This window comes from Aplidium turbinatum, chromosome 12 (genome assembly GCF_918807975.1).
Source record: "Aplidium turbinatum chromosome 12, kaAplTurb1.1, whole genome shotgun sequence".
Classification (NCBI taxonomy): domain Eukaryota; kingdom Metazoa; phylum Chordata; class Ascidiacea; order Aplousobranchia; family Polyclinidae; genus Aplidium; species Aplidium turbinatum.
Window position 1 is genome coordinate 18,172,919 of NC_137483.1, and position 24,113 is coordinate 18,197,031.

Below are 24,113 nucleotides of genomic sequence, written 5' to 3' on the forward strand. Positions count from 1 at the left end.
TTTTACATCTTTTAGCAGGGTGCCGTGAATCTAATGAGACTGAAAATCACTGTGTTAAATAGTATAAAAACCTAAAAAAAAATGCCTTCAAGAAGGCATTATTATGATTCATCTTCATCAGAAAGTTCCTTGCATCTCAGTTCTAACAGAAGAAGGCTTCCATCTCCTCCTCCAACGGGAATATTACGAAAAACAAATCGACATGTAACATTGGTTGACCCAGAAACCATGTCAAAGAGAGTTGATCGAATTGCTGACAATTTAGAAGACACCTCAAGAAATCTAAAAAGTGTAGATACGAAGTTATCAGACTATAATAGTCTGCACGATGATTCCATGTCTGCATTAACTAAAGTAAGCATTTAATTAAATGATACACATACAGTCATACAGTACATAAACAAAGATAAGAGTGATCTAAGTTTAGCATTTTGGTCTAGCACAGTAGGATTTAAATCTTACATATGTAGCCTATCAAAGAAACTTCTCTTATATTGTAAAAGTTAATAAATTATAGGTGATATCTTTGCCAGATGTTCTATTAGTGGTAACATAACTTTTAGAGCATATAGAATAGATATCAAGATATCTTCTTAACATGATTACTTTCACTTCATTAAACCAGATAAAATATAAAGATATGCTGAGTTAGTCTCATTACTATATCTTTTTGAGCACTTGCATTTGAGTATTGATATTTAGGCTACTGTCGAGAGTACATTTGATTACAGCCGTAAAAGCCTTACAATTCTGATACAAAGAACTTATTAAGCAGACGTGCTGCTTTACTTTGCTTTACCAAACTTTCAGTACCCACATTAATCCACATCCTTTGATATAACAACATATTCTCAGGTTTTCTGCATGTTCTTGTTCTAATTTATACTTATAGGTGTGTTACAAATGTTATTTGTTTAAAGAACTGTCTTGAGAAGGACCATTAGTTAGTGGATGTTTGTTTTAGCAAAAAAAATTACAAATTATTAAAATTGCATCCTTTTGTATCTTTAAATTAGGCTTATTACATGTTGGCGTCTTTAATCGAGTATAATTTTGCTGGTAGATCTAGCGCTGATGGGCCTTGGGTTGATTGGATGTGCACTAATGCACTATTGACTGGATACAATACTATTTGTTGAACTATCGCATATTTTATATTTACTCAGTTTCCTGTCAATCTTATTTATTATAAATACCATATGCATATTGTTTTAGCTACAGGAAGATCTAGAAGGTTCCTTGCACCAACTTCGCAGTAGTAGAGGGAAAAGGCTAAAGGATGGTAGTTCTTTACATCGAAGTGAACTTCATCCTAGAAGGTCAGCTTCAATGTCAAGAACTGGTCGGTTGACATCTCATAACTATGACAATGACTATGCTACAGGTGCTTGACACACATTGTATTTCATCAAGTATTTGAATACATTCTACTGTAGTACAGTACTAATAGTTGAATTAAGACGATATCACTTACTGCCAAAACATATCATATTTATTGAAAATCAAAAACTTGAAATTGGCTTTATTCGTTAAAATTAAACATGTTTTTCTAGTTTGAAGTAACATACGGTAGCCTATGTCCCAATTATCCCATTATTGGTGTGTAGTACAGGCCTCGAAATTTGTACTTTTTTCCGGCGGTCAAGCATGTCCTACCAGACTGGCTCATTCAGCGGACATTTAATATCTCAACCGGACATATTTTTTGCATGTAGATTTTGTACAAAATCACACTACAGTATTGTGTAGTCGTGTTTGTAGAAGAAGATCTTCTACAACAGAATAACTCTGCAATGGTTAATGGCTTAATTAACCGACCCTGAAGTAGCCTATACTGGAGCAGATTGCTTGCAAATAAATCAGTGCGTTAATGACAGTCGTGTAATGACGCAATAAACACAATTGAAAACAACAATCCAAATTTCCTTATTACAAAAGCAACTACGATCACTTATTCCGTGGTTTTGTTATAGAATCGTTGTGCCAAGCGATTACTGCCGGCGCGGGGTCGTAAATCTCCATGTCAGGACTGTCCAGACAAATGCGCATTAGTGACTCAATAGTGTTAGTGTTACAGCAACTACTCTAAGCTCTAAGCTTACACTCTGGCGTGGTGGCATACTCTAAGCATACACTCTCCCATATGTGCAGAAATTCTATTTCTATCAGTATCAGCGTGAATAAGGTCGCCACGTTCGCCTAAGCACGTGCGGAACCCAGCTGAGACTTGCTTCTCTGTGACGTTTCTTTTTAACAAACGATCAATGTAACGCAATAATCCTCATTGTTAAAATTAGAATACATATCCTGCCGAAAAGTTCAGACAACTTTAGTTCAAGGCAACATTGCAAAGCGTTGAAATGGCGTAAAATGGCTACTTTTGCCACTCTAATGTGATCTTTAAAGCAATTGCCTGTACTATTATTGTTTCAGCTCCGTATTTGTTCGCGTTAAACAAACAATTGTAACAATTCAAATTTAAAATATATTTTTGCTGCATTAGCTCTATTTTTGTCAAGAATTTTGCGGCGGTCATTTATGACCGACCAATGAGTCGGCTTCGGCAGACATTCGAGGTCATTCCGGAGGTCATGTCCGCCATGACCGCCGGAATTTCGAGGCCTGTAGTAAGTGTATTTTTCTTATTTTTAGTGCTTGAAAGTGACACATACATTATGTTTTACTTTCAGGAACAGCTTGCCCACGCCCATCAAGCAGTTTAGGTATTTCTCGACACAGCCGTGGTGATGGATTTTCAGCATCAGTAAGGGCTATTTTTGTATTTTCTTTTGAGGCAGAAATTGTAATAGTAAACATTACTTTATCTTACCATTGACATAGCTTACTCTAATGCATCGCTGTGTAACTAAGCTCCAACTGTGTGCATTGCAATGATTGAGAGCAATGCAGGTGTATGGTATCTGTACAATTGTACATACATACAACATCATCATCATATTAAAAAAAATTAGTACTCGAGTCCAACGGAGCCCCATGGCTTCTAACATTGATGTTACAATTGGTAAGGCAATAATTCTTACGTTAAGCTGAAAAGCATTAATTTATCTTTGTGCAACTGGTTGAACTTGGCAACATGATTTAAACTAAAACTGAATATCCCTAAAATGTCAACACTGCGTTCTCACAAATATTATTTTTCAACAACATGTGTTTTCTACAGTTCCTCATTGTTTTAGTTACAACGTTTCTTGGTATATTTTTGGAGTTTGCTGATTGTTAGATTGTGAGAAACCTGTGTATTCCAATGAGACTTGTTTTGGTAAAGGTTTATGACAGAGTACATGATCTCTCTACAAACCAAGCGAGGTTGGAACAAGACCTCAGCGATGAAATATCAAGAAGGCACAAGTTAGTGCTTTATGGAATTTGTTTGCTATTGATTGCAGTTACCTTGTGCAGTTATATGTATCATTGGCGTAAAGTGGTTTGAAACTGGTTCGAACTAAACTCAGTTAAAGTGAAAATTTTGTTTTGCTCCAAGCATTTCGACTAAGTTTCTGTATCAATTATTACGACGTGAAATATCATCATATGAGTTGTTACTTTTGTGCTCGGACAGTGTTTATTTAAGAATAGTGTCCTCATACTTTTTGTAAAAGTTTATTGATACAACACTAGTTACTTTTATCAATTCATTTCAATGACTATTCATTTGTTCATATATATCATAATCAATAATTAATCATTGAGTTAAAAGTTGGTGTAAAATTCATTATTGCGTTACAAACTTTAACAAACCGGTTCTATTTTGTTGAAAAACATGGAATAATTTCATAAACTACTCAAATATCTCGGAATGGCCCGTTTCGGTGAGTCCGATCCCTTAACGGGGGTTTTTTTCAATTTTTTTTTTAAATTAGCGGGTACCGTAGTCAAATTATCATTGCCGTTTTAGGGTTAGGGGTTAAGGTTAGGGGTTAGAAGTTAGGATCTCACCGAATCAGACTCACCGAATCGGACTCACCGAATCGGACTCACCGAATAGTAGCAGACCCCAAATATCTAAATCTCATATAAACAAACGGTTCATTTGTACTTTAAAGCCTGTTTGTTTGTGCCGTTCGATCGCTACTCGCTGCTGTCTGAGGTCACTGATAGTAGGCCTATATCTGCGTATATTTAATTTCATTGAAATATTTACGATATATTTGAACTTCAAATTTCTTTCTTCCTGATCCGAAAGGTCCACCCGAGACGAAGGAAAAGGATCAACATCCGTTGATCGGGTTGAGCGAAGATTGAAAGAGATTGAGCGTGGAATGGCGGCAGAAAGAAACAATGCCACTCAACTAGCTAGTGATGTAGCTACCGACCTTCTGCGCAGAAGCCAGTCAAAGTAAGACTTTAAGATAATATTGTTTCATTATTTTGAACTAACTCTCTCCCTACATAACGGTTATTATTTTGTTGTTTCACATTTTACTCATATATAGTTATCTGTTCAGTACAATTATCAACCTGTCACGCCCGACTACCGAGAGTGTTCATTTTTTGCACTAGCCTACACCATCAGCTTTTTAACACTGAAAGCTAGTTGTGCCAACTTTAACGGGAAAATGAGCTATCAAAAACATTCTAACTTCGTACTGACAATTCATCGTCTTCAATACAGACCACCTGTAATGAGAGTGAACTTTTGTTTATCCCAACCACGTAGATTACAAGAAGACGACATGGTGAACCGCACTCGCTACCTCCAAGTAGAAGCTAACAAGCGAGCCATCGAGAACGAGCTGGAATCCACTAGAAGAAGATTAGAGCAGTCAGAAGGAGGAAGAGATGCACTGATGTCCCAGATAGGTTGGTTGCTCAATGGTGCGCTGGAGTCGTTTAATGCTAGATTGAAGAACCTTTGTAAACAATGCTAAGATTGCTAACGTCCAACTGCCACTATCCAAATGCTCTACTCATAACTACCTGGCTGTGAACTGGAGCCGGTACTGTTTTATGTTTCTTGGTTTCGAACGAATACGTGGCGCATTGGTTCAGTTATCACTAAATGGCATGTTTAACAAAAGAAGTCTTAAAAAGATTCTCATGTGTAAAATTATCTTACTGTACATATGCTATAGGTTGGAAGCTGCTGTCATGGGTACCCGGTCATTTGGTCGACAGGACGTTTGGTCGACAGACATTTGGTCGACAGGACGTTTGGTCGACAGGACGTTAGGTCGACAGAACGATTTATTTTAGGGTTAGGGTTAGTTAACTAACCATAACCCTAATCTAACCCTGACTCTAACCCTAACCCTAACCCAAAAATGAATCGTTCTGTCGACCTAACGTCCTGTCGACCAAACGTCCTGTCGACCAAACGTCCTGTCGACCAAATGTCTGTCGACCAAACGACCGTGCACCGCTGTCATGGACGGTTAAGGTCGTTGTTTGCTTAGCACCGCCAGCCACAGCTGATGATAAAAGTTGATATTGCTGCGTTTTGAATAAATCGCCTTGAATGGCTTTGTCCCATGACCCTTCGACCCGACTGCTTTAAGTTGGATGCATAAAGTAACTTAAAACTGCTTTTCAACTGAACAAACTTTTTTGTGCGAGATTGTTGCTTCACAGTTGAACAAGGTTTCAGTTGCGATTGGCATGGTGACGTCATTTTACGGTTACTAGTCGGTTACGTCATACATAGAAACATTCTGTGCTGAAACTTTGTTTGAGTTGACTCGGATAGGTAAAAAACTTCTCACTGAATGTGTGCTGGGTGAAATAAGTTCAATTTTTTTTTTATTTCTGACTATCACAACAACAAAAAAACAATATGTGCCAAACATAGCAGAAGTCTAGAAAAAAGTAGAAGCGACAAAACGCGGACGTTATAACGTGCATGATACTAAAGCAGGACAATCAGTTTAAAATGTGGCACGGTCGCAACACCTTAAAATGCAACCTCTTAGACCTGCAATGATTGACATCCACATCGGTATGCACCTCCATCGACTAATTCTCATTCAAGCATGCGGTGGTGTGTTTGTTTTTCTTTTGAAAATAGTAAAAAAAATCCCACAAACAGCAAAATCTGTTTAAAAAGCATATATCACTTTTTCTAAATCAAATATAGTTATTACTATCTGAATCCTTAACAGCTTGTTTCACCTTTAACGGATCATCAGAAGGGTCTTATTCAAATAGAATCTATTATTCAAATAGACTAAATAGAATACAATTTTAGAATACCAATAGAATACCAAATAGAATATAATTTTTTATCACTTTTTCTAGATACCTACTTTATGAACGGCTTTTGCTGTTGTGTACAGTGCTGAATGTCATATCTGTCATGAATCCTTAAAAAATCATGATAACCTTTGCTATGTTGTCTCTTGTCCCAAACACGAGTGGTGGCTGTTGTTTATTGTTTTTAATTTTTGTTACACAAAATTCGTTCATGTGCAAGCAATGCAACCTCCACGTACTCCCAGGTGAATTGCGCGCTTTGATCAACCGGTCAGACAAGGAGAGAGCGGAACTTCAACGCAAGGTGGAAGAACAACAACTGAAACACAAACTTCAATCGGAAAGAGATGCTGAACATAGCGACCGATTGGCAAGTAAGTGACACGACTGTTACTGTGAAGAGGCTCAAGCCGATCTGTGTGAGTTATGTGAGTCTTTCATCCTTATAAAATGTATTTTGTTAAACATTTGACCCTGAAATGGACATTGAGAATTCTTTCTGTTGTGTAAGATTTTTTACAGCTAACATGACTTTTTTTCATCAGACAAGATTGGCTATACCTAAAACAAAAAATATGGTTCAATATACTGTATTAAATTAATATTGTAATATTTTATCAAATTTAGTTGCTATTCTCTAACAAGCTCTACAGCCTGCTTTACACTTGTTTGGGATGCAGAAGGGCCTTATTCAAATAGAATAAATAGAGTGATTCAGTTTGCATAAGGGCCTTCGGATGATCCTCAACAAAGGTGAAACAGGTTGTTAGAGAATATTAACTAAATTTGATGTAATTTGCTCTGCTTGAGTTTTTGCTTAGCATTGAACACTTTTTGTTGATTGTTTATTTGTAATATTTTATATATAACTGTCTGCAATGTGCATGATATATAATATGTAGACCATGAGTCTCAACTAATACCCCTTACTTGGAACAAGTACCAGTTTTCCAAGGAGATTTTTGTATCATTACAATTTTTTGAATTTAACAAATCCTCCATTACCAGCGTCGAAGAGGCAAGACATGGACAGATTACGTCAGGAGACGGAGATAGAAGAGCTTCGTGCTGCCCTCAAGCGGTCAGCTGGTGTCGTTCAAATAGATGAGATGCGACGTGATATGGAGAAAAGCGAAAGACAGCGACAACAATTGTCCGATCACATTGAGGTCTGTAAACGCTCATCCAGCAGATACTGGTTTACTTATTATGAAAGTTGTGTATGAGACTTATATATACCGACTGTGACCAAGCATTCAAACAAACCAAGTAATCGCATTGCAGCTTGTACCCAGACAACAAAATTCGTCTTTTTACATTGATTCAACGTCTGCAGACGTGTTGTTGTCTGGTTATACGCAACTTTCTGCTGACAATGACACATGCGCGAAAACATGGCTATATTTTTTGTGCTTTCGTGTTTGTGCGCCGTGTCACGAAATTTGTGCGCATGTTTGTCTTTCAAGTGATATTCCGAGCAGATGCACGAATTTCAATCAATCACTTTGAAAACGCGAACAATTGTTTACAAGTGAATAAAAAAAATAACAGTTAACCTCTCATATCAGTTTGTATCCTCTGTGGATCCTTCTCTGGTATCATGGGCCAATCCTATAGATGTTTGCTGGTACACCCCTTCATTTTCTTTGAATTGTGTACAAGTTTGTTTTTATTTAACCATAGACAAATAAAACCTAACAACCAGACGGCATTTAACATAATATAAAGGCCAGCATGAGTAATTGAGTATGGCCGAAAACGTTTGTAATTTTTAGTTTATTTTCATGTTGTTATGTTTAGTGCCGTCTGGTTGTTAGGATTAATTTGTCCATCGTTAAAAACATCATCTCTCTACCAAGTTTTTTTTTCCATCTTACTGAGAAACTTTTTATAAAGAAGACTATGCTAAAAAAGCTGCTGGAAAGTTTTAGAATATGCATAAACGTACGTCTGGTTTTTGTGGGGTTTACAAATTTGAAATAATCGTTTATTGTCATCTCCAGGTGCTAACCAAAGACTTGGAGAAGAAAGAGCAATCTCACAATCGTGTCTTGAACCAACATCGTGATCTTCAGCGGGAATTTGATGAGGCGGAGAGAGAGAAAGAGGGATTGTGCGGACAACTTGAAGATACTTTGAGAAAGTTTAAAGAATTGTCTAGGTTAGGCTTGTCTTCTGTGGACCTTAGCTTCCTTAGCTTCTAGTTCTTTCAACAATTTCTTTTTTGTTTCTTTTGAAAGGATAAATGTTTTTTTAGTTAATAATTTTCCTTGTTTGTTTTACCGGATAATAGTGGTTTTATTTGGATTAGACTTTTTTGTGTACTCTATGTTATTTACATATCTTCTTAAAACTACAAAATGCTAACATTTCCACCTTGTTTTATTCGTTTGTGACTTTCAAGCGCAGGAAGGATGGTATTTGTCTCCCTATGAGCACCGCGTCGGTATTAAGAAAACACGTTTTTATTTTTTTGAAATTATTATAATAGGTACACCTGGTATAGTTTAAAATTAATTTGCATCTAATTCCTTGCTTACTCTGGATCTTTCTACGGTCCAAAGCAACACAGGCAACGCAAAACAACGTTCAGCGACTAATGGAGCAATAAAAAAAAGTTCTTCATGCTAGATACTATTTCTCTGGTTCTTGATACCAATCGTTTGCTTTGTATTGTGTCATTTACACGTGTGCTACTTTACGTTGATTTAGCTTTGTACTCTGTGAGTATGTCAAAACTTTATGCAAATTTATCCTAAAATGTTTAAATTATTTTTCTTGCAATGTACCAGTATGCACAGCATTGCGATGCAATTCTCTTCACTGGGATACAACTCAAGCTGTCACCTAATTGAGATCTCATTATAATGTTGTACTGTTTTCACTGCTTTATTTTGTGTCTTTCCCGTAAGTTATCACTTGACTCTTTAGAAAAGCGGCGCGATGGCGCAGTGGATTAAGCGTTGACTTTCCAGTAATGCAATCCTAGTTTGACACCCGGCTTAAGCTGGTTGTTGATGAAAGAACGCTCACCTTTAGTACTCTATCTATGGTGTAAGAAATTGGGTAGGTGTAATTTCTAAAGGAAAAGTGGCCGAGAGGAAAGCACCCTACTCTCATGAGTACCGAAGGCCTAGTGTGATAAAACCTTCTTATTCCCCGAAGCTCAGTAACCGAGTATGGGACCTCCTTAGCCCTTACCCTCTCTACAAAGTCGTTTCCTCGACGTCTCATTTCCGAGTTTGTGATTCCGACGACTCTTTGTGCAGAGACATAGACAAGTGCAACACGGACTTGCGCAGGACGGAACAAGCAAAGCACGAATGTGAAAATGAGAAGGAAGAACTGAGGAGCACTGCACAAGACACGATACGACAGTGGGTTGGGTTTCCATGTAGCATTTCCCAGCGGCAATTCAAACGTTAAAGCATAATATGCAATTTGTTAACGTTTCTATACGCGCATTGCGCAAGTTAAGGTTACCTTATTAATTCAAGCTCTTTGCTTCTGAACCTTTTTTAATTTTTTTAGTTTTTTATCCAACAAATAGCAGAAAGTATGTCTGTAGTCAAGTCATTGAATAATTTGACAGGTGGAAGTCGAAGTGTCGCAAGCAAGAAAAAGAAATTGAACGTATGCAGGAAACCATCGACCAACTTGCAGCGAGGAATGAAGGAATTTTGAAGGAGAGCATCGCTGGAAAAGCCCAAGCCAGCAATGGTGCGTAATGAATTACTTCAAATCCCCTTTTCCTCAGTCAGGCTACAATAGCACATTAATAATTTGCTTGATTAGCTTAGATTGTTTTGTGCATTCTCATCTTTGGATCAATATTTGTTGAATTTATTTGTCTCGTAACATTGAAATTAATTTCCATGAAAAATAATTGCTTTCACCAACACCACAGCACAACGTCCGCAGACATTGAATCAATATAAAACGGTGTGGTTTGTTAGTTAGGCAGTTGTTTGTTTAGCAAGTGCTTAGCTTTGGAAGCAAAGAAATCGCAAGATCACGCAACGTTGGTTCGACCCTTGATTAACAAAATTTATTTTATCAAAAAAGACAAATTTTGCAAGCTGAGGCATAACTAACAGACTTAGAGGACAAATTTCCATTCATTGTTACCTGCCTGTAGAATGGTTTCCTGACCTGACAGTATTGATTCAGCTACAAACGGAAATTTTAAAGTGCCAACTTGCGTATCAAATCGTGCATCAATGCTGCTAGTGTGTGAAGCTGCCATGATTGCGCTCCATTGGGCGGTATTGTCAGTCCGAATGCAATCTTCCTTCAGCATTTGTAGCATTGAATATAACGTGTGTTCTTGGCATCTTCGTAAGAAATGGATTCCAAACTTGTCTCTCCCCCTGAGAATCGTCTGTATGTACTTTTTGCAAAATCATATTTTGTTATGTTGTATTCTTTCAGCTTTTCAACAAATCGACAGCCTTCGTAACGAAATGGATGATCTGATTGTAAGTAACTGATAAAGACCCTGTAGATAGTTTGTTATCCATCAAATTAATAGAAAACAAATACTCGCTCAAGTTATTAACTGACTTGCTTATGTTCTACTGTTTTATTTCGCATGTTTCAATTCATGGCAATATGTGATGCGACTTTACTGATTTGTGATTATGGTTTATTTTGTTAGTTACAATACCTAAAACCGTTCAATGAAACTTTTCACTTTTTAAATTTCGGTCATTTTAAATGCTGCAGTAGAAGATAGTGCGTTCCGTTTCTGCATTATGAGTCTATGCCAGGGCTACTCAACTGGCGGACCGCGGTCCGAATCCGGACCTTCTGAGTGTTGATGGTGGACCTTGAGCTTTTGGAAGAATAACCTCATTGCCACGTTTCAGGGCTTCTTTAAACAGATTTCTACAGGGAAGAAGCAACTTTTACTGTGGTTATCCAAGTTGCTGGGGGGCTTCGACTCCCAGACTCCCCAATAATCACTCCCAGATAGTTTAACTTTCGTGGTTGCGTGTGAAATAACTTATTTACCGGACCGCTAAAAATATTCAACTTGTCGAACTGGACCTTTTTTAAGATTAGTTGAGTAACCCTGGCTATGCTTTATGCGGTCGCTTTAACAGTCCCAGTATGAATTTAATCTGGAAAAATACTAGCATGTCTTCAGACAGCTGTAGAATTGTTCTGTGATACAAGAGAATGATTTGGTGAAAAGGTGACGCAGCAAACGAGCCCAATTGAAAAACCAGCAACTTTTCAAGGCAGATAATTTCGCACCCGGCAACACTAAGAATCTGTATCGTTGTGTGCTTCCAGGCCAAGCGAGTCAAGATGGACGAGAAGTTACGTATCCGTGACGAGGAACTCGAAGAAACGACGGACGAGAAGAAGGTTTTGATGAAACAACTGAAAGAATCCGTTCATTCATCAGAAAAGATTGAAGTGAAATTAAGGAACACAATTGACAAGTTAGTCCACTTTCTAAACAATCTTCAGGCCCACCTATCACGACTGATTTGCCATTGTCATTATATCGCTATCAAAATTAGTGCAACTTTGTAAGGGATTGAACTGCTGCGTGATGGCAACGGATGTGCGCACTCAACGTAATACCCATAAATTTGCAATTTTTGTAGATGAATTTAGCTAAAATTATGGAATGCTTCTATTTTTTCTTAAGGTCATGTATAACTAAAACAGTTGTTATTTTAATCTAAAAATAAAAAACCCAAAATGTGGATACCAAACTCATGTTTAAAAAACATGAGTTTGGCATCTACATTTTGGGTTTTTTAAATTCCATCCATTTTGCTTTAAAAATGTTATTATTTTACTTGAGATTCTTTACTTTCTTGAAATTTTCAGGTTAAATTTTTAGATCGGTAAACATCAAGTCAGTTTCTAAAACCCTCAAATGCCATCACTGCTCTACACAGTCATTGCAATGGTGACGAAAAACAATGTTTTATTTGTAGGTTGTCCGTATCCAACCAGAAACTGGCCACGACTGAAAAAGATCTGGAAAGCATGAAATCGATGTTCGAAACCGCAAAGAAGCAGTCTTCTGATCTCCAGGTTTGTTTTCATTTATTTATTTAGAGCAGGGGCGTGCAACTGTTTATCGCAATGGGCCACAACGTACAATTATAATGATGCTGAGGGCCAGTCTATCGAATAACACATGAATTTATATAAAAAAACTATTTAATAGAAAAGTACACACAATCAAGTTACACATTGAGTGAGTGATTAATGAGATGTCTGATATCTTCTCTGTCAAGAGATCTTGCCAATGTCAGCTTTGACGGAGGAAGTGGCAACTCGAAGTTGACTTGACAAGTGCTCATCCGTAAGCTGATTCCTGCATTTTGTCTTGAACAGCTTCATTTTTGAAAAAGAACTGCTCTCATAATGCAATGCTATCATGCTATAATAATTATCAGAGTGTTTTGCACGCTTGATATTGTACTCTTTCATTACTGCTATAGTGTTTTGACAAATCAGGCAAACGACATCTTGATTGTGTTGAACAACGAAGTAATTTATACACCACTCATTGTTGAACTTCCGCCGTACATAATCAACCTTCCTTTTCTTACTTGTAGACATTTTTACTATGCTAAGCTTTTTGTAAAATAAATATTAATATATTCACCACACTGCACCCATAAAGTAAGATTTATGTTACTGAATTATTGCCAGAAGAACAAGGCGGTTTTCTACAACGCTTACTAATGACGCAACAATAATGCTAATGATGTAATAATGCTAAAAGTCAATAATGCTAATGATGACGTTACAAATAACAACATCCTCCGATCTAACAGTGAAAAGTATTTAAAAATAATGGGCTACTTGATAAAGAATGTTCGGGCCACGTAAATGGGTACCGCGGGCCGTGCTCTGGCCCGCGGGCCGTATGTTGCACGCCTCTGATTTAGAGTATGTAATCCACTATAGTAGTGGATTACATACTGAAAGGATTTCGGAGTGTAACAAATGGTTTTCATCTTTTGTGTATGATGTGGCATTTGCTGACGATGTTGCTATGCTAGATGAAAATATCGAAAGTGCCCTAAGCCACGTTGAAAGACTACAGGAGCAAGCTGAAGAGGTTGGACTTGTAATTAATGTGAAGAAAACAAAATATTTGACTATTAACATTCCCACAGGACACTCATTACAAATCAATGGACTAAACAATTAAACATGCAACACACAAATCAGTTTAAATATCTTGAATCACAAATTGGAAGACTTGGCTCAGACATTCAAGATCGACTACACAAAGCAATTATGCAGTAACGGCAAACTTACACAATATATAGAACAGCACTTTGTCATCATCTTTAAAACTGAAAATACATCAAACGCTTATTCTTCCCGTTTTTTCATATGCTTAATTGCTTGTGAAACATGGAAACCAGCATTAAAACTTGAAAATACCATTAACACATTCCACACACAATTATTAAGAAGAATTTTCAAAATTTCATGAACTGAACATATTCCCAATGACTTGTTATATGGTGCTGTAGGGGAAACTCCCCTGCTTCAACAAATCAACAAACGTCAACTTCTCTGGTTGGGACATAGAATACAACATCCAATAAACTCAGTTTACAATGAAACTCTGCTACTATCAAAACTGATCCAAGGCCAAAGAAACCAAGGAAGACCAGCACAAACTTTCACGCGAAGTGTTCGATTGCTCACAGAGCACAGCCCGGAAGAACCGCGACAATTGGCTGAAAAACGCTAACTATGGAAACTTTTAATTGACACTATTTTGCACCCTACTGGTGTAAAATAAATTATTATTATTATTATTTAGATATTTAATGAAATGGTTGAATGTGGATACGAAGATTGACTTTTTGTCTTACTCACTTTCAACCACATGTATATTGTATAAGCATAGACCCAGACAGCGTTGAATCAATGTAAATAAACGGTGGATTTGCTGTTTTGGGATATGACTAGCAGGTGTAAATTCCACTTTTTATCCCCACAGCAAGAGATCAGGGAGCTCAAGGTACAGAATGCTGAGCTGGTGTCACGGGTCGGGTCGGAAAGCCAGGAAAAGACGGAAGCTGAGAAAGCGAATAAGGAATCCAGCAACCAACTTCAGGCTATGAAGATGGAGTTGAATGCCGTGCACAAGCAACTACAAATCGTATGTCACGGTTGTTCTTGAAGCTTTTTTTTAGTAAAGAAAATATTTTGCACTTTATTTTGATTTGTTTTTTGTTTCATTAAATTTAAATAGATCCTTGATGTTGCTGTTAATTTTGAGGCTTGTGAGTGACAGAACTGGATGTGACTGGAAATAACCAGATGCCAACCAGATGATATTCTTTGGGACGCACAAGTTGTAAATGTGGACAGGAGTAAACGATGCAACATCTTCTCGAATGTTCTAAAAGCAAGGTGCTTTGCACAGAGTTTAGCCGAGTTCAACGATAGAGCAAGAGCTTGCGTGATGCTCTGGGCTACGGCCGTGTGACACACGAAATAGAAGAAGACCAGATGTTGAAACCAGCTTCCACTCTTGCTACTCGATAGCAGACAATGATGTAGTTTATTCATATTATTGAAAAATTTACTTTTGCTTCAAAATAAAGATTTAGTGTTTCAGAAACAGTTTTCTATCAACTTGTGTTTCACTGCAGTTAAGTTCAAGGCTAGGTTTTGGGTTTGGTTCACCGGTCAGCTTGAAATGTCAATTTTTCTTTGTAATGTCATAAGAATACAAATCAACAAAAATTCAACCTATTTATTATTCAACCAACAGGAGCGTGACACCCACAAAAAAGAAATAAAAGACTTGAATTCAGAGATCCACGCCGGAGAGGTTCAGAAGATGGATGCTCTGCAGAGAGTCAGTTTGAAAGCTGATGAAGAAAGGACTTTCCTGGAAGGAGAGATTCACAGAGTGAACGTAAGCCGCGATAGACAACAGACATAACTCAGCAGCAACACTTCATTTACATAACAAAAACAATAAGCGAACGTTTTCGGCTAGTTATACAGCCCTTTTCAAGCCTACAAGAAATTCTTTTTTAAAAGAAATACTAAAGAATAATACACTATCACAACAAAAATATGGACAAATCTAAACATTTAGAAATATTTTTCTTATAGGCTTGAAAAAGGCTGTATCACTGTATGACTATTGACTAGCCGAAAACGTTCGCTTATTGTTTTAGTTTTTTGTTTTTATGATGTTAAATGTAGTGTTGTTGCTGGGTTATGTCTGTTTATGGTTTAAAAAAGTTACCTCTCTACCCAAATTGTACGATGGACTAAGGTTTCGAAATGGGCTTTGTATAGCGCTACACTGTAGCAGTTTATGTAGTCAAGTCACAGTACGATACTACGTTCTCGCGGTTATTTTCTAGTAGATGGATTTGATTTTGGAAACAGAAAAAAACGTTTTACTCGGCGCAACCGAGCTACCGAAAAGTGTAGTGTTTTTGTTGTTTTAACATCGCAAGATGTTGTAATTAGGATTTAAACGTGGCAATGTGGGAATTTTTCGGAGGTAACAACTCGACAGCAATCTTGACCAGGACATTTCTAGGTTGCAGATGCAATCTCGGTGATCGCGCATGCGTCAGTGGTTCAAATCATAGCTAAGCTGTTAAAGTATGCGCAACTGCCTGGATTACCCCAACCAGCAAAATCCGTCATTTTTACATTGATTCAACATCTACAGACGTCTGTAATCATTGTAAAAATGACGGATTTTACTATCAGGGACACTTCGAAAAGGTTTTCTCAATTGACTGACAAAAGCAGCGGTTGAGAGCCATGTGGCATGAATTAGTGGTGCGATACTGACGAGCCCAACATTATGGGCGAAACACGGTGTCTATCGCTGAATTCATGCTACACTTGACTGCCGAGAAACACATGATAAAAGCTTCATCGAATGTTCATTTAAACTTCACGGTGCATAGATGGAATCGAATGAAGTGAAAGCAGCCGCCAGAGAATCTCAGAAGTTGTTGTTGAAGGCCAAAGATGAACTTAACATTTTCGATCAGGAAACAAAGCGATTGGAAAATGAGGTGAAAACGTGGAAAGAAAAATTTTACGTTTTCAAGGCAACCTATGAAGGCAAAGTGAGTAGAAAGTTCCCAAACTGCAAAATCCATCATTTTTACATTGCAAATGCAAAAATCAATGCAAAAATGGCGGATTTTACTGTCTGGATTGGTGTTTGTATGTGTTTGTCGATGTTGTGGTTGAATTTTTGTAAGCTATAAATACCGTTGTAGGTTTTTAGTTCATGCTTTACTCAATTTATTTCATGTAGTATCAGTGGAGTAGCGCCGGAATTTGCCATTATTAAAACAGTGTTTATATCACTGGTTAACAGCTAATTTTAAACAGAGATCCGATTATGTGATTCTTGAAGGGTTTTTGACGCTGATTCCAAAAATGTTCTTATTTTTTTCTAGCACATCAGGGTTTTTGAGATATTTGAATTTTTGTTTAAATTTTGCCTATAGTGACCTGTACAAGCTTGCTCAACGCGGATTTCCCCATGTATTGTGATTACCAGTTACATTTTAGAAGGTGATTTTATTACCAAGCACATAAAATACTGCAAATATTTTGAAAGCCTGATGTGATGGAGAAATCAACGAGAGCAGATTCGGAATCAACGCAGAAAAACATTTATGTAGAAAAGTTTACTTGTATCTCTGATTAAACGGTTTAGCTAAAACTTGTTGACCAGTTGTTCAAACTGTGTCTTTCAGAGATCGCACTTCAGATGAAATAGTGAAGTTACTTTAATGTCAATGATTATATCTGCTAGAAAACCTATCAAACAATATTACTCTCGCTTTGCCAGTGTTCTGAGGTGACGAAGGAAGGATTACGTGGCCAGCAGCTTGAAGATGACCTTTTATGGTCACGTGATCGTGTCAGGCGACTGGAACAGGTGATCGAGTCAGCCAATGAGCTCCTTTCACAAGATTTGAGCCAGCTCGAAGCGATACTGGATATCAACACTGTCGATTCCCCCGTGAGGTTCACCGCGTCAGAATCGCTCGACAAAAGCTCTTCCAAAGCGGACGCATGGCTTGTTAAGCTGAGAGTAAGTAGCCGCTACTCTGTTTTTCTTCTGTACACTGTTTGTGAGTTTAAATTATTGCATCGAAAAAGACTTAGATTCGACAACGTTTGAAAAAATCAAAACTCTCATAAGTTCTATGCTCGTGATTTTTAAGAACTTTTCTGTGTTGTAGTTGAAGCCACGTTCTCGATGAAACAAAGCCCACAGTGTAAAGCAAAATAAAATTAATTTAATCAAAATACATTATTAATTGCGTATCTTGTTTCATATTTATTCATTTTGCAAATCATACATAGTTATTTTCTTCTGCCATAGAAACAACTCGAAGTTGTTAAGAAGGAGCTCAAGACAAAGTTGAGCTTCGGAAAAAAAGCAGTTGAAGAGCTTTTCGAAGAAAAAGAAAAGGTTGGTCTTGTTTTCTTTATTGGATGACAAAAAGTCATATCAACATCTTGACAAAGCGAACCTGTCGATTCGATTTGGCCAAGGCTATCAGTGTTAAGGCTCGTAATTTCCTTTCATTTTTCATCGACATAAGTTTAAAACTCAAGCGTGGCAGTAAACGAGAAAGCTGCCATTTTTTTTTAAGAGAAAGCCCAAACAAAACCGCGTGAAGTCAATGCACCTCGTAACAACAAGTAGCCAATCTACAAGGCCAACAAACAAAAGTTGCTTTCTTGCATCATCTTGTGTCAGACACCGTAGAAACAATCGTAAATAATGTTAATTTATAGTTTCTCGGTGGGTTCTTCGCGTTCCGTTATAAACTTGTTTGGGTTGCTCCATAACCATCAGAATGTGTTGTTTGCACAGCCAAGTAGTATAAGTGTCCCACCAACACTCAAAAGGACATCAGATCAACGCCCACCGAGAGCAAGTGGCTATGCCTTGGCCAGTAGCGTTGACAGTGGGTGCTTTTAGAACCGAGATGATTTTAAGCTCTCGTAACCTTTCCATGGGGTCCAGAAAGAGACCAGAGAAACGAGTCTTTGCGTCGATCTCGAAGTATTGCCAAGGCCGTTGAGATAATTTGGGACCGGTACTAACGAGATCCTCAGGCCCCCTAATCAAGGTAAATCTAAGAAAAGCGCACTATACTCGAAGAATACGCGCTATAGTGCGCTTTTCTTAGATTTATCTTGATTAGGGGGCCTGAGGATTTCGTTGGTACCGGTCCCAAATTATCTCAACGGCTTTGGCAATGCTTCGAGATCGACGCGAAGACTCGTTTCTTTGTTTTTCTGTCCAACTAACTCAAATTTTCCACCACTAGACATAGACGTCTGACAAAAAGGGGAAAAAAGTCTACAATTGTAACCAACATCAGCCATCCATTTATTGTTGTCACCACATGTTGCATGGAAGTAAGCGATTGGTTTAAAACAACGCATTATGTAACGTATGATGCAGATGAAGGGAATCTACAGGAAGATAGAAGAAGACAGAAGACAATTGATGACTGAAGTTACGGAGCAAAACAAAATGGTGGACTCTTTGAGTCGAGAAAAGACTTGTGAGTGCTATTTCTTACTGGACTATGTTTTTTGTCCTTGACGATTTGTGTCAAAAATTAGGAAGGGTTTATTCTTCCAATAGAATTTCTATCGCCTGTCGTTTTTAGCGCGGTCAGCAGTTAGCTGAATGCAAGTTTGTATTTTTTCACTAAATTGTTAAAGAAATGTGTTCATTTAAAATAGAAAAAATTGACCAAAATTTGAATCTTGGAAAGCCCACAGCTGTCTTTCGACTATTACAGCCCAAAGACAGCTGCCCTATTAGCTTACTCGTAAAAGACTTTTTTTACATATGTCAATATTTAAAATTAAAGTGACTTGTTTTTTTGTTTTCGAAAACTAACTGACATCGTTTTTACATTAAAACATTAATTTTGTTTAACAATTAAAGAACGGATTTTGTTTGTTGGAAATTAAGTTGAAACAATAAAAGATGGGTGCACCAGCAAAGATCCTTTAAGAGTTTAAGCGACCGATTAACTGAATCCTCTGATGAGTTGATTAAAGATTATTTATACGCAGTGCGTATTATGTGGTTCAGTAATCTGCGATTTTAATACATTGAAAGGGAAAAAAAATTGCAGATTAAGTAGCTTAGTCTACCGATTTGCTTAAACGGTAGATGATCCGCGGTTGGTGCATCCAACCCAAAGTGAATTCCTTTCATTCTCCAGTTTGCTTCAAAGAAGCCTGGTCTTCATTCTGTTTGTTTATTCTGTTTTTTTTTTGTTCTCTCGATGTTATTTCGATGTTTCTTTTTTTTAACTTATTTTTATCATTCGTACGAGAGTGGCAGCTGACTTTGTGGTATTTCGCTGCCATCCTAGCACCAGCACCACGTTCAAAGTATTTATTTTATGGAGATTATCTTCACCAGCTTGTAATCTTCTTTCCTTTCCGAACAGCTTTGCTGCTCGAGAACAAGGAAGCGAGAATTATCGTCCACGACTTGGAAGACAGGGTTACTAACTTGACGGCGGACCTTGAAACTGTAAGTTGAACTTCTTGCCACTTTCTAGTCAGCAAAACAGCTCTAGTTTGTCTGCAGTCGTTGAATCAATTTAACAAGGGCTGTTTTGGTGTCTGGGTCACAAATCTTTTTGCCTGTGTTGTGTTCTGGTTGCTGCCTTCTGTGTCCAGCAAAAGTTACCGCTTTTACATTCTTTCAACGTTCAATGATGTAAAATAAGCAGCTTTTACTGACTTGGTCTTCATTATCGACAATCAACTCTGCTGTGATTTGCTGTGATTAACTTTTTGTGCATTAATTATTTGTGCATCAATTGAGCTCTTTGCGCTGAAAACTGAAAACGCATGATTTGCCCATAACTTAACAATCGTGTAACTAACCTCTGTTACCGAAGAGCAAGCCCAGAAGCCAAGATGCGGTGACCAAAGCTAGCAAAAAAGTAATTGCCCGTCTCAAGGTAATTCCTGGTTCAATTCATAGCTAAGTTGTATTTCCGTTGCAGTTGTGCGTTTACACGTCTTGAATCAACATTGTTCCATACACGTCTTGAATACACGTCTCCATACACGTCTTGAAGTGCCGTCAAACATCAATTCACTTCGATTGACACGAAAAAAAATTATATTGTGAGGCCTTTTCAATTTGTAGTCTTCATTCCATTCCAACAATGTTGAATCTTTCGATCGAAAGCATTGTCATATAGGTCAATCACAATCACGTTTGATCGTGCATGTGCATAAAGCTGATTCAGTATCCGTTTCATAGTAATATTTATCTCAGAGCTGAACCGAGTACACATCCGACACAAGCACTGCATGACATCAGACTTGTGGTAATGAGTGTTTCTACGGGTTTTGTTAGGAGCTGGAGCATGTTTATTCAAATGCGCCTTTTTTATTTATTAGATTGTAGCCAAATGGGTTCCTTGCAAACATTACAGCATGAACCCCGCAACAGTGAAATTTATTCTGAATTGGCTGTTTTAGTTTTCACAGTTGAACGTAAACAAATCTATTAACATACAGTAAGCTAGTTTCACACGCAAGTGGTACGCAAGACGTTTAAAAATACCCACAGCAAAATCCGTCATTTTTACATTGATTCAATATAAAAATGACGGATTTTGTTATCTGGGTAGTACAACTTCGACTTTGCTGTGAGTTCACGACGACATTACCAGAAATTGTGGTGACTCATCAATGTCATTTAATCGTATAATCAACATAAACTTGCGTCTTTTGATAAGCTGGGTTCAACCAGTAAGCAACACAATGCGGCAATAACGAAGACCAAAGGCAAAAGCCAAGAAACCCCAGTTGGAGCCAACAAAAGCCTATCGACGACGCCGAAGGTAATTGCAGCGTACCATTCTCATTATTTCCCCTATAATTCAGCCGTTTTTGACGTGAAAATGATGCAAAATTGCGATCTTTCAGATAACATACTTCTCCCCAGACAGCAACAGTCTGCAGAGGTTGGGTCAATGCAAAAAACGACTGATTTGCTGTCTGGGTCGTTTAGTTTATTCAGCAATCACCATTGTCGGAAAATCATCCCGATTTGCAAAATCCGTCATTTTACATTGATTCAACGTCTGCAGACGCAGACAAATCAATGTAAAAATGACGGCTTTTGCAAGCTGGCATATGAAATCGGAAAACTTTCTATTCAATGATAATAATTTACCGACTTGTCTGCGCATCTGCATGCCTTCACAGTAATTACCACCTTTTGTATTTAACATTTCATGATGTTAGAAAGTTAAATATTGTTGTGTGGATTTCGCCTTTTGGGCTTGTGGTGCCCTTAACTTTGCAGCGTTTCTCTAAAATATTTATGTGCATGGTTTGAATTGAAAGTTTTTTTAACAACACATTGAAATAACAGCTAATATCAAACGTCAAATCAACTGCTTTAAAACCACACACAAGGCTAATGCAGAATCTACCGCAGGAATCACGGAAGGAAAGAGAGAAGATACAGCAACGTTACGCCAAGTAAGGAAACAAAGTTACTATAATTGATGAGGACAGAGTAAAACTGTTCATCAGGCATTTCATAAATAACTTGCGTTCTTCTGGTGACTACAGGCTACTAGGTTACCTCCTAATGTTGAGGATGATACCTAGCTTTAACTGGCTATATCTAGCCTGCTGTTCGTATTGTAGCAATGCAATACATTCCACAGCAGGAATATTTTGTTGTCTTTCGTCTAGATACAAAGATACAATGGATTCTCTCCAAGCTGAGCTAGAAGAGTCACGCAGTCTTTCAAGAAAGAGAGACTCGATCAAGTTGACCACAGGGAGATCCCCTTCACCGATAAAAAAAGTCACAATTGCCGATTCGTCACCTACAATTCACGGGTATGTACTGTAGGCTACCCACGCATAAAATCCGTCATTTTTACATCAATGTAATCGGCAAATTTCAATCATGCAATGCTGTGCATACTGCATAGTGTATTCGTTCTTGCAATTATCAGTTCAGGCAAAAGCTAGAAATCTATTTGTTCGGGTTGCCATGTCTGTTATCGTAGCTGCTTCACCACTAAATATAATCATTCGCTATCTCCGCTTGCAGCAGATTGCGCATCAACATGGGTTACTTGACAGGGTTCCATGTGATTTTATAAGCCGTACTGCTTCCATGCTGGCTCAAGTCAGATTGGAAGAGGGTGATATGTCACCAGATTATCCACTAAATACCGATCTCTTTCCATAGGTACTCACCAATACGTCCTTGCAGCTCATCCCCGAAGGTTGTTCCTGAAAGGGAAAGGTGATAGACGCGTGGACTACATAAACTACAACCCTGCTTGAATATTAATACAACGTTTGTTCCGAATCTATGTAGTTGTCAAAACGTCACTATGGGTTCATGTAAACAATCTTCAGTGACCACATCGTGTCTAATCATAAGTTTAATGCGTCCTAGCTAGAAAGGTTCGTTTTTTTGCAATGATTTAACGTTTTGCACGTTCAATCAATGTACAAGACAGAATTTTTCAGATGACGTATGACTAGGTTTTTAAAAGTGATCTCAGTGAACTCGTTCAGCTGTGCTTGATAATTTCACACTACATATGCACCGTTTAACCCTGTGAGCACTGAGCAGGCTATGTTTTAGGCTAATAGTAACTTTTCAAGCGAACAAAATCTTTTTCTGTCGCTGCTACCTTTTGTTTTGTTCATACAATCTGATATTTTATCTTCGACAGTACGTTAGCAGTGTTTTGTGTGCCAATAGCTTGATTGATAGAGAATATACTGTAGATGTGCTTTTATTTTTCCATTATCTTGCTTGCACTCATTTTTAAAACACAAGTTACTTGAAAACATTTTAGTTTTAAAAGCAAATATGATCAATTTATTAAAAAAGTATGTTGTAGTTTTAAACCAGAAGGAAATGCTTTACTATATCGGGTGTGTCGTTAGCGAGTACCTTTAGTTTCGTTGGCTGATTGTTTTATGCGCACACACAGGAACTTCTACACTACATTAATTAGCCTTCTATATCAGCTACTCTGAATTGCGTTTAAGTTGTTTTGTAATTAGTGAACGAAAATAAGTCTGAAATCATGCGATAAGCAATCTAAGTTCTTAAACACTGCACAGCGACATAGAAAACCTCTTTTATTTTTGCGATCAATGATTGTTTTGGATTTATTGAGTAATTCCATCTTCACTCATTTTTTTCGTTTGTACGCCGTTACAGCTATACTTAACATGCTGCAAATATGCAAGAAGCAATTCGCCTTCGCGTTTCTCAAAGAAGCTCAACTACATTGTACGGCATTCAAGTTTATGGAAAAGATTTCTTAGTTTAATTTGATGCAAGCAAACTGTAGGCCTATTTGATTTAGAATGAATTTTTTTATTTATCCAATATTGGAATACAAGCTAGAACAGAAACAGCTAATTTCCAGTTCATTCCAACGAATTTTCAATGACTACTGACTAGTCTTTCTAGCGTTTGCTTGACAAAGGTTGTTATAGCGTAAAGATTAATTTGCTGTGTATGTGTCTGTCTATTTGTAAGGAGATTTGTTTTAGACATATTATTTTATCTGGAAACAGAGAATATTTTCAATAACTTTACTGTGTCATTGAGTGTTACAAAGATCTATCTGAAAAGCGTATATAGCGAGAAAAATATTTTTTCTTTATATACGAGCTTCATAACCCACGCCCGGTGTTGAAAGTTCCGATTATGTGAACGGTAGTTCACGTGTCCAACTGTCCATCTTTCCAAGACACATTTGTGCCCTCCCTTGGTGTCGAACCAATGGCCTTTCGGTCGTTGTCTGGGTCATTCTCACCCTGCAGTCGCGCGCGTGGTCTTACGTAAA

The 24,113-nt window shown here is 37.6% G+C and overlaps 1 protein-coding gene across 6 annotated transcripts; it reads left to right on the forward strand.

The window, feature by feature from the left end:
• Positions 1–19: 19 nt before the first annotated feature.
• LOC145781063 (centrosomal protein 128-like) lies at positions 20–23,964 on the forward strand. 6 transcript variants are annotated; one of them, XM_082592791.1, is made up of 26 exons: positions 20–354; positions 1,216–1,384; positions 2,691–2,764; positions 3,287–3,369; positions 4,205–4,357; positions 4,679–4,821; positions 6,453–6,581; positions 7,216–7,376; positions 8,211–8,368; positions 9,477–9,584; positions 9,800–9,927; positions 10,639–10,685; positions 11,506–11,657; positions 12,165–12,264; positions 14,204–14,365; positions 14,984–15,130; positions 16,152–16,316; positions 17,054–17,299; positions 17,594–17,683; positions 18,689–18,791; positions 19,698–19,783; positions 20,157–20,219; positions 21,009–21,113; positions 21,650–21,759; positions 21,979–22,128; positions 22,487–23,964. In XM_082592791.1, exons 1-26 carry the CDS (start codon positions 82–84, stop codon positions 22,545–22,547), a joined length of 3,366 nt encoding a protein of 1,121 aa, XP_082448917.1. In that variant the 5' UTR covers positions 20–81; the 3' UTR covers positions 22,548–23,964. The 6 variants fall into 6 exon arrangements, with proteins under 6 accessions (XP_082448917.1, XP_082448919.1, XP_082448918.1 ...); XM_082592793.1 differs by having other exon boundaries at positions 21,716–21,759; XM_082592792.1 differs by lacking the exon at positions 20,157–20,219.
• The last annotated feature ends 149 nt before the right edge of the window (positions 23,965–24,113 follow it).

Bases quoted from the DNA above. Each gene is read 5' to 3' on its own strand.
- LOC145781063 (XM_082592791.1), top strand. From the start codon at position 82: ATGCCTTCAAGAAGGCATTATTATGATTCATCTTCATCAGAAAGTTCC. The intron at 2,765-3,286 runs GTAAGGGCTATT...GTTTTGGTAAAG, and splicing joins GTGATGGATTTTCAGCATCA to GTTTATGACAGAGTACATGA. The intron at 21,114-21,649 runs GTAATTGCAGCG...TTGAAATAACAG, and splicing joins GCCTATCGACGACGCCGAAG to CTAATATCAAACGTCAAATC.